The following is an 11,279-nucleotide window of genomic DNA, read 5'->3' as shown; positions in this document are numbered from 1 at the left end:
TCTTTTTGTCTGCTGCTCCTGTTACTTCAGCTTTTGTGCTACCCATCTGCCTGCTCTGCCCAGTTTGCTCTCTGGGTGGTCTCTCCTTCAAGCTTCTTAATTTCCTTGCATTTGGGGATTCTAAAATTCAACAACTTACATTCTCTGCTAGTGTCTCAGTGTCTGGTGCAATGGTGAATGAAGCTGTCGTCTCTTTGCTACAGCCTCTTCAGCCAGGCCTGTATTTGTTCCAGTTAACTCCTAGCCTCCCTATAAAGAGCAGTTCCTATGGTACTTGCTTATACAGTAATACAGCATCTGTCTGTGTTCTTGACTGTCTCCATGTTTCTGGATGGTCCTGGCTCCTCCTATCCCCTGTTGAACTTCACGGAGATCATTACAGACTTTTGTGATGATAATGCTGATCTAAGTGCTCTCCAGATGGTACTTCAATTGTTGGGATCCTTAACTGGATACCAGATATTCCATACCGACTGCCCTTCTTGATGTTCCAGTACCTAGATACTGGCCCTCTGAAAGGACGATGAAGTTTTCACTGAGAAGACCTACAAGCTCCTTGAAGATGGACTCCTGCCAGCATTTTTGTTGTGAGAGCTTGGCAATGCTGAACTAGTTAGAGTGGGTCCTCAGTTCCATGCTGTTACCTTAATGCATCTTCAGCCAAGGATATGGCACAGGTTTGCCATTTCATGCATTCTCTTGGGCATGAGTCAGTGCTTAATGCTCAGAATATTCTATCTTTGAAAGTAAAATATTAGTCTGGTATAGGAAATGTGGCACACTTTTAAGTTAGTGATGAGAGACATCTTATCAGGGTGCTTGCATAAGTTGGTACCCAAGGTGACAGCAGGATTCTTGAAGTTCTAAGGCGTCCCCATAATTGGGGTCTTTTCCCAATAGGCTGTCCACCTTGTTCCCATCTTTACCTTTCATATAAGAATAAATTCCTTGAGCGAGCCCTGCATGTCTAGTGTTGACCCATTGGTTTCAAAGACATTAAAACAATAATAATAGTAAAAACCAGGTCCACTAAAACTCTTCTATAAAATTTCTTAAGTAACAGGTATAAACAAAACCATTTTTATCAATTAAAAAACCATCTATTCTACAGTTTTCACCTTGATCTTCGTCTAGAGACAAAGTAAAAACATTAGATGGGCAGACGTAAATTTTAGTGGTATTCTCAGGTAAGGCAACTTTACATGGTCATTCTAGATTTACAATAATTTTTTATATGACTACAAAAATTTCCTTGTAAATATATCTGTAAATGATTTAGAGGTACAATATATTACACAGTATACTCTAGCATTACAAGTTTTAAAATATAACATGAAAGCAACATATTTTAAAATATCTCATGTTTAAATACACTATCAACTTACAAGTCTACACATATGAGGTCAAGTCTTAATAGTACATAGCACCATCTTAGTACGAGCTCAAGCAGCCAAGTAATCTATTTTTCATTTCCTATACTTCAGCCAGTCATTGCTGAATGTAACTCAAGAAAAATTACAAAACAGCATTGTACATATTTTACAACCTGAAGTAAATACTTTCCATATTTACAACAGTTGCCTTCACTCTATCAGGAAACTGATGAAACATTTAAGGCTGTTTTTTCTTAAAATTTTGTTGGAAAATGTTGAAGAATCAAGAATATGGTTGCATATAAACTCTCTAGCAACAAGCAAACACTTAACAATATTTTCCTAATTTGGTTTAGTGGGTAGATTCTGAGGTATCAAACAACAAATGTCAATGACACATATGCACTTATTAAAAAAATATACAGAAAAGTCTCTACCAATACATATAAGTAATTCATACTTACTGAAGAACATCAACACCTACAGAGATATATTAATGTCACTGCCTTCTGCTTTACAGCAATCAACAGTGATGTCAAATGTCTAAATTGATTTACAGTTATGAAGGAAAATATAAAATTTCTTGAAATTTTCAATTTGAGACAATTCATTAATAACAGGTTGCAGACTGCTACGTTAAAAATTAGGTGATCTTTGTGATGTACCCACTTAAATTTTTCTTGCCAAGCACACAAATTTGCTTCTTTTAGTCCATGCCTTTGAAGACTTCAAAAGCTGAGCCCTGTCATCTAGTAAAACTACTTCAACCACCATGTGTTTGGCATCCTTCACAGCAGACAACTTCCAATTTTTAAAGATCTCTTCCTCCCACCCATCCACCCCCCAAAACAAACACACAGCTTTATGGCAGAGAGAGGAGTAATAATTCATTATGCCAGATTATCAATAATGCCTTAAAATAGTTCAAGCAGACCGCACTCTTCACATTCTAACTTGTACGGCTGGGCAAGAAAGGTTTTCTCGTTGAATATGTTAGATCCTATTTAAGATTAATCATATCAACTTTCCTTATACAATGTGCCATTGGTTTTCAGCCTTGTTTCAATACAAGTTTGGAGGTTTATTATTACCAAAACACTTTTGAGTGATATATAACAAAAGCAAGAAGACTACTAAAAGAGAAGAAAAGAGATGTAGGGAGTGGTTTTGTCGGTATTGCCACATGCCTTATGTTCGACAAAATCCCTGGGTTATCCTAATGTTCTAGTCCTCCATTCACAAATTTTGTTATAGTTTTTTACTCATAACGCTGGTAATTTATTCTGCAAGAACATGCACTATCAAAAGGAGGTAATTACAGTACGCTTTATTTATGGGAGGTGCCCACTTCAGCATTTCATTTCCAAACCTTGTCTAATTTACAGCTCCCTAATCCCAGGTATTCCCTTGGGTTATGCTCTACATGACCTATTGAATACCATCTTAAATTTCTAATTCTCTTTATTCAGTTTCACAATTAGCTCTCCGGTGAGAAAGTGAGAGTTTAAACAGTGTTTGCCTGGGTTTTATTCTAAGTTTTTTTTTTCTATCCAATCAGTCATGTATGTGTTTGAGCTTGTATCTGCAATTTAATAATGGTTTCCATTCTTTGGTGTTAATTCTTGGGGGCCAGGAACATACAGCTAATGACTATTTGTTTCCGAGTTATATACACTGCATAATTCCTTGTGTCATATCTTATTATAACTTATCCAATACAGCATAAAATAAAAAGAGGCTAGTATCCATAATTTTGCTTGAAAGTCAGACTGGTAATCATTTGCCAAATTTCTGACAGAGGATGCGTGGGGGAAACAAGATAACAATCATACTATATTGAGTGATCAAGATGACAAATTTTGCTGACTGCTTATGGTATGTGGCATTTTAAACACCTGTGATTTGTCAGCATGCACTGGGAAACATAGAAATACATACCAAATCATTTTTACATACTTAAAACAGCCTCTATATGTTGGTGATACGTGCTGTTGGTAAAATGTGCATAAAGAATACAAAACTCCAATATAATTTTAAACACCAATTCATCTAAAACATGCCTTGGAACAAGTCTTGACTAATACTGTATAATTTACTTTGGTTATTCATTCTAAGTATTAGATACTTCCACGAAAATAAATAAGCTCTCTGTTATGCTCTGATATCAAAATATTCTGTACTCTTCATAAAGGCACAAGCTTTCTCTACTAATTCTTGTAAGACAAACGAACAAAATACTTGTTTATTACAATAAATATCCTGAGGAAAGTCAAGATATCAACAAATTCTATAATAGAAAGTGGGAAGGGGAGATTGCAATACCAGAAATGGTTTTACAGGTCAACATGATCCTTACCGCTGAAATGGTAGTAATATTACCACAGATTACAAAAATGAGTTTTCACTCTTTATTTTGTTCTTCCATTCTTCTCCATGAATTTTTTTTGTGTTCTTGTTTCTCAATGTATACTGCAAAATAAAAAAAAATTTCTTATTATAACATTTGGCAATGCATAAACATTTTACTATATATGTAATGGGTGGATATTCTGGCAACCACTGAAAGAGAAAAATTTATCTTCAATTTTAACAGTTTTGACTAACCAACATCCAGAGTTAAAGGCTTTATATCCCTTAAACGCCGAGCCTCTATTTACAAAAACGTCTCCCGTATGCTGGCGGCGTTCGGGAGTTAGCGCACAAGCGGAAAAAAAAGTTTTTCAAAAATCACATGCGCTTAGTTTTTAAGATTAAGAGTTCATTTTTGGCTCCTTTTTTTGTCTTTGCCTGAAGTTTAGTATGCAACCATCAGAAATTAAAAAATATCATTATCATATATAAATATTGAAATATATGACAAAGCAAAAAAAATTTTCATATATAATTTTATACAAATCGCTGCTGAGCAAAGCAGTTAAAGCTAACGGGTTATTTTGTTTTTCTTTGTATTGTACACTAAATTGCGATGATTTTGGTATACAACAAATTGTAAAACGATCAAAGCAACAAAGAAAATATTATCACAAAATGATGCATGAATTCGTAACATGGATGTAAAAAATGTTTTTTCAAAAATTCACCATAAATTGAAATATTGTGCTAGAGACTTCCGTTTGTTGAAAAATGAAGCTAATTGATTGAATATTACTAGACTGTAAGTGTTTTAGCTTACAATTGCAGTTTTCGACCATTTCAGTCGAGTTAAAGTTGATTGAAAGTAGAATTTTTCTATTTATCGTGATTTATATGAAAATATTTCAAAACTGATAAAAGCTACAACCATGAGTTATTTTCTGTTGTATTGTACATGAAATTGCACATATTTTCATATATATAAAAAGTTTATGTAACGACTAATATAAAACGGTGCAAATATTACGACAACGTGACGAAAGAATTTCTGAGATGTTCGGCGAGTTACAGCGGACGTAAAGGAAAATGTTTTTAAAAAATTCACCATAAATCGAAATATTGTGCTAGAGACCTCCAATTTATTGCAAAATGAAAGGTAAATGATTGAATATTACTAGAATGTAAGAGTTTTAGCTTACAGTGCGTTTTCAAACCATTTAATTAGATTATGAAATTGACCGGAAGGATTTGAATTTTTAGCGGTTATGGTGATTTACGTGAAAATATTTTCCAAAACTGATAAAAACTACAACCATGAGCTACTTTCTATTGTATTCTACCTTGAAATTACTACCATTTCATATATAAAAGTTTCACGTAGCGACTAATGTAAAGCGATGCAAGCAATGCGACAGCGTGGCGAAAGAATTTCTGGATGTTCTTCGAGGTTGCAGCGGCATGAGCGTGGGGAAAATGTTTTCGAGGTGCCATAAATTGAAATATTGTGCTAGAGACTTGATTTGTTTGCAAAATGAAGGTACATGATTGAATATTGCTGGTCTTAAGAGTTTGTGCTTATATTGCGTTTTTACCATTCCAGTCAGTTCAAATTTGACCTTGAAGAGTTGAAATTTACACAGTTATTGTGATTTATATAGAAAATATTTCAAAACTGATAAAGCTGCAACCATGAGTTATTTTGCTGTTATTATTCTACATGAAATTACCTTTACATTTTTCATATATAAAACTTTGCGTAACGACCAATATAAAAATAGTGCCGACATTATTCGACACATGAAAGAATTTCTGCGCGGAATGCGTAAAGGAAAAAGTTTTTTCAAAAATTCACACCATAAATTGAAATATTGTGCTAGAGACTTCCAATTGTTGCAAAATGAAGGTAAATGATTGAATATTACTAGAATGTAAGAGTTTTAGCTTACAATTGCGTTTTTTTTTCAGGTCGAGTCAAGTTGACCAAAAGGTTGAAATTTAGCAGTTATAAATGATTTATCGAAATATTTTCCAAACTGATAAAAGCTACAACCATTGGTTGTATTTTGCTGTATTTTACATGAAATTGCACACATTTTCATATATAAAACTTTTATGCAAGCTAATATAATACAGTGCAAAAAGTACGACAAAAATGACGAAAAATTTCTGAAATTTTTGGCGAGTGCCTGCGGGCATCAGGAAAAGTTTTTCAAAAATTCACCCATAAATCGAAATGTTGTGCTAGAGAATTCCAATTTGTTGCAAAATGAAGGTACATGATTGAAATATTACTAGAATGTAAGAGTTTTGGCTTACAATTTGCGTTTTCTGACCATTTCGGTCGAGTCAAGAGATTGACGAAGGTTGGAAAATTTTTGTGAATGGGCGTGCGGTGCGTCCACTGACATAACAGACCATTTTAATTGACGTGTATGTCCATCGTCCAGTAGGCGTTTAAGGGATATTATGGTAGAAGATGATGTTTATTTTTGTTTTCTGAACCAGTATGGATGTTATATGTAACATGACAGTATGTTTTGAAATGATATACCAAATGTATAACTAAATTCAAGTATCTACAAATTATTCACAGATCATCATGTAAATGGAGTGGCTATCTGTCAAATAACATTACACAACATTGACAAAACAGTAACATCTTTTCTTAATAATAATAATAATAATTACAGCATAATAATAATACCTAATGGGGACAACAAAGATATTTAGTAAAATGTTAGGATCCTAGAAAAAGAATTGCTTCTGGAGTGCACCCAAGGGTGAGCTCTGTTGACAAGATCTGGGCCAGGTTTGGAGCTCAGAATTGAATCAAATTGAATTGAACTGAATGTAGAATTTAGGCCAAAGGCCAAGCACTGGGACCAGCATCCTGAAGACTATTAAGCTTATGTACGAGCATAACATTCTCTTGAAAATACCACAACAACTCGACTTGCTACAGGCTTTGAAGTGAGAACATGCAGATCCCATCAGATCCTCAACTGAGGAAGAACAAAGTTCTGCTAGCTGAGCATTTCCAATCCTGGGACAAGAAGGCCAAGCAAGATGACTGAAGAATGCTAGCAACCCACTGACCAAGTGAAACACAGTTGGAAGGGCTGAAACAGTCCTCGTGTGCTAAATGAAATGGGCTGCGACCGGGTACTGAAAATGTTTAATGAGACCTATGCCAGCCTGGCCAGTAGTTAATCAGTCACTGTCCCCAAAGGATTGGGAAGAGTGCTCACTGAAGCCCTAGGATTCATGTACTGTACTACTGGCTAGCATAAAATCTGTTCTGAATTTGGGATGAAGTCTAGAATTTGTGAAGACCATGAACATGGGGAATTTGTAAATGTGAGGTTTATTGTAAAACAAACTATCTTACCTGTATCAAGGAGTCAATCTTCAGTGGTATTTCTTGATGAAAGTTCTGTAGGAATTTCACTTGCTGGCTCAGGTTTATCTTTTTCTAATACTGCATCAGGACATGCACTTCTACACTTGTGGCACCCATTACTTTGCTGCTTAACCCTCTCTAATTCATTCAAGGTAGTTCTTAGCTGTATCTTTAAATTCAAGATATCATCTTTAAGTAATGTATTTTCTGACTTATATAAGATGATCTGCTGACTTAAACAATTCACTTCGTCTCTAGTTTCACTGTTTTCTTTACGGAGGTGTTTGATAATTGACTTAAGGTGTAGCTGATACTGAGTGCGTTTTGTGCGGGAATTTTGTGCATAGGTACGATTCTTTAAGGTTCGTCTCTTCCTCTTCAGGTCGTTCTGTAGAGCTTTTGGAAGACGGAAAATTCTTCTGTTCAGTTCTCTAACAGTAAGTGAAACAAGCTCCTCATCTGTCATCAATGAACTGCATGGCTCTTTTAATGGTGGTGACTCTGATAAAGGAGATTTGCACGGACTGTCTAAAATAAGAGCACCTGATTTTGTATTCTGTTGTAAAGGGGACTTGCATGGACGAACTAACAAAAGAGCACTTGCTTTTGCATGATCTAACAAAAGACCACTTGCTTTTGCATTCTGTTGTAATTTCAAAAGCTCAATCTTAGGAGCAATGGGAGTAAAAGCCTCATCCTCAGGTTTTGATGTTAACCGCAGATCAAGGGGACTGGCCTGATTAGCAGCTAGTCTGGATACTTGTGAGAGTGTAGCACTTTGTGCAATGTTCATCAATAACTGAGATGCCAAATATTCTCTTGATTTACTTTCGTCTACAGTTAAAGCAGAACTAGGTGATGCTAACAAGTTTTGTGAGAGCTGAGGCATAATAGATTCTTCTGAGGAGGATGTTCTGTTGAAAAAAAGATTAAATGTTAAAAATTCTTCTCAACACCTAAGAATTTTAAATAGGTATGATTTAAGTTCATTCTGTTGATTACTAATATTCTACAGTACCAAAATACTAACTTTCTCACTTTCCAAATATTGCATTGAATAAAGTACAGTAGTGTACTTCAAAGATTGAATACCGTCTCATTTCACTAAAAAAACGAAGTAAAATTTCAAGAACTATTTAACTTATATCTCATTTACAATAAATAAGGAAATATCATAACTACACAAACCTTTAAATAACCAACTGTAAAAGGCATTTTTGTATAGTGAAACGGTAGTGTGCCTGTATGGCACACTGTGAGCAATTCAAAAGTTGTGTTGCCTTCTGTTCATTACCTCTCATCAATGGACTGGTTAAACTAAATACCAACGCGCTAACTAACATTAAAACCCAGATCTCTTTCCAAACTGAACTATTTTCAATTGCAATTTCTCTTAGCTACTTCCTTATAAATGAATCAGAGGAAAAGTCCATAAAATAAAAAAAAAATTTCATATGTACTGGACAGCATAAAGACACCTCATTTCAACAGGGCATATTCAGGAAAAAAGATTTTAGTGTACAAGTCCCTGTCAGCTTCTCACCTCTTCTTATATTTCAAGTAAATTATTCATGGCACTAGCTGGCCAACTAAGACACTCACTACATTGTTCTTTGAATGAACAATCTTTGCTCTTGCACTCAATGAAAAATTCATAACCATACCGTCATAAACCAATGAGTAAACTTGGGTGCTACACCACTTACCTTGCACTCTAAAGGATTTATCAATGCCTTCTTTAGCCAACATTCTAAACTGTCAGCAAAGCCATTCAATATCAAACCAAAATAGTTAAACAACTTAAAAGTGAAATAAACATTATTCTGTTCACCAGTCCTCTGACTGATGACAAAAACAAAACTGACAGCAACAGATGCATGAACCAAAGTTCACTCTGAACAAGAGGAATCAATAGACGGTATAATTAAACGATCCAGTTAATTTTGTATGTTCATACTCTGTCATTTTCTTGCTGGCATGGAATTTATAGCTATCATAACAACAAAGCACGATTTAAATGTGAGAGAGAGCTAGGTGAAAACATACAACTTCTCTATACATAAAAGGTAAACAGTGGGATTAGCTAACTTAAAACAAGAAAAATAAAACACTCTTAGTTGCTGGTCATTAAAATGCACCAAAAATCAGTAACAAAAATTTAATAACTTCTTTTTTTTCTAAAATTAATATAGAGGCATTTGTCTCTGTACAAACAGCTGTACATATGTAGATGCTATCAATAAGAGTGAAGGGGTGGGGATGGGATCTCAGACAATGTATAGATATACATTTTTTTTATCTATTTCATAGCCACTTATTTGGCAATTGAAAGTATTCTAACCAAACCACTTTGTGAACTGTGATCTGTTACCCTACTGTTCCAAGTAATACTAAATTAGTTAAGTATACCTTAAGTTTTACCAGACCACTGAGCTGATTAACAGCTCTCCTAGGGCTAAGTACCTGTATTACTACAATGTTTTTGTATACACTACTGTATTTTTGTAAAAGAAGAACTTTCAAAAAGGCCTTTCAAATTTCAAACATGACTTGATCTTAGTTCACCGACTAAAGTCATAAATATAACTCAAAATATGAGTCAATGATAAAGAGCTGTAGACCCAAATATTATTGCACATTCTTTACAAATACTACAATAATATAACTATAATAATTCTGCCCCTTAAAATTCTTAACCCCTTCACACCAAGCTTGTGAGAAGGCTTATCAAACCAATATCCCAGCTTTCGCTGGTCTGTTATTGTAGTTATAATGCATGATATACAGCATTATCTCAATTATTTGCTTCTGCACTACCTGCATACAACTGCAGCTCACTACAAAATAAACATGGATATATATACAATGAATAATAAAAAGCCTTCGTTTGGTTTGTAACACTGCACAGGCAAAAAACCTTATGGTAAAGCTTTCCTGGCTGGGAGAGCACTCATGTGATTGCGAGCTTTTGCAACTTTATTGGCTTCCAAGCAATGTCACAACATTTTTTTGTTTATTGCCTTTTAGTGTCTGATAGAGATGTGTCACGACTATGTCAATGATGTTTCTTTCTCTCCTTGGCTGCCAGTGAAGACAACGCATTAGTTCCAAGGTGTGCTCCATTGCTTTGTTCAGTTGTGCGTCATTTCTCAGAGAGGGTACCACAATGCACTCTGCATATTTTGTGGCTTTTGTGGGTGTCCCTGCAGAGTTGCAGGCACTGTTGTTGCTGTTTGTGGTCTTGCATACCTTCTGCATGGCCCCATCACCTCCTAAGAGGGTTAGGAAGGTGATGATACTTCAGAAAAAGCTGGAAATCACTGAGGCAAGCTCGTCCATGATCTGTATAACTGTCAAGTATGACAAAGCACAATCTGCCTTATGGGACATCAAAAATGCAAACACAACTAACTCTGGGGATAAGACTTCGAAGAGTGAGCCCCACAAGGTTATGGCCAAGCTCTGCCATAAGGAGACTGACCAGCAGACCTTGATCTGGTTTTGTCAAAGGAGGTTGGCTGAGGTGCATGCGCAAGGTGCCAAGTTAAAGACATGATATTAAGTTTATAGATCTCCACGGGGTCGCAAACTTTAAGGCATCTGAGGGTTGACTGTTTTGGCTCAAAGTTCCAACAAGACTCATGGAGAAGCCTTAGATGCTTCCGAGGTGGAAATAGAGGAATTCTGGCAGATGTTGACAGACTTGGCAAAAAAAGAAGGCCTTGTTTTGAGTTAAATCTACAATGCTGAGGAAACTCACCTTCTATCACTCCTCATCCACTAACACCTTGGTTCATGAGAAGGAAAACAATTTACCCGACTGAAAGCTTTCCGAATGGTCGTCTGCTTTTTTTATGTGCAAAAACTTCTGACAGCCATTGTTGTAAACCAGTAACTGGGCATTTAAAACTCTTTGCCACTGGTGAGATAGAGAAGAAAACCACTAATATGATGATTTTATGCACCCCAAACTACAAGGTGAGGATGATCTCGGATGACTTCATCAAGCTGATAGAGAACTACCACATTGACAACATCTGTTCTTGCCACGCCCTTGAAGTAGGCTGAAACTCACAAATTCAGCAGCTGGTGACTGCAAACCATAATTCGCTTTATTTTTCGTCAGAATACCCTTGACAACATCTTCAGACCCC

At 35.6% G+C, this 11,279-nt stretch overlaps 1 protein-coding gene across 2 annotated transcripts in view; it reads right to left on the bottom strand.

The window, feature by feature from the left end:
* Positions 1–1,078: 1,078 nt before the first annotated feature.
* Positions 1,079–11,279, bottom strand: part of LOC136836261 (uncharacterized) — a 61,676-nt gene continuing 51,475 nt past the window's right edge. For both annotated transcript variants that reach the window (XM_067100271.1, XM_067100269.1), the window contains exons 6-7: positions 7,114–8,039; positions 1,079–3,842 (exon numbers count right to left, since the gene is read on the bottom strand). In XM_067100271.1, the coding sequence (XP_066956372.1) occupies positions 7,127–8,039 (913 nt within the window). In that variant the 3' untranslated portion in view covers positions 1,079–3,842; positions 7,114–7,126. The remainder of the gene's footprint in view (positions 3,843–7,113; positions 8,040–11,279) is intronic.

This window comes from Macrobrachium rosenbergii, chromosome 56 (genome assembly GCF_040412425.1).
Source record: "Macrobrachium rosenbergii isolate ZJJX-2024 chromosome 56, ASM4041242v1, whole genome shotgun sequence".
Taxonomy (NCBI): domain Eukaryota; kingdom Metazoa; phylum Arthropoda; class Malacostraca; order Decapoda; family Palaemonidae; genus Macrobrachium; species Macrobrachium rosenbergii.
The sequence above is the reverse complement of the archived record's forward strand: the minus strand, read 5'-3'. Positions and strand labels throughout refer to the sequence as shown.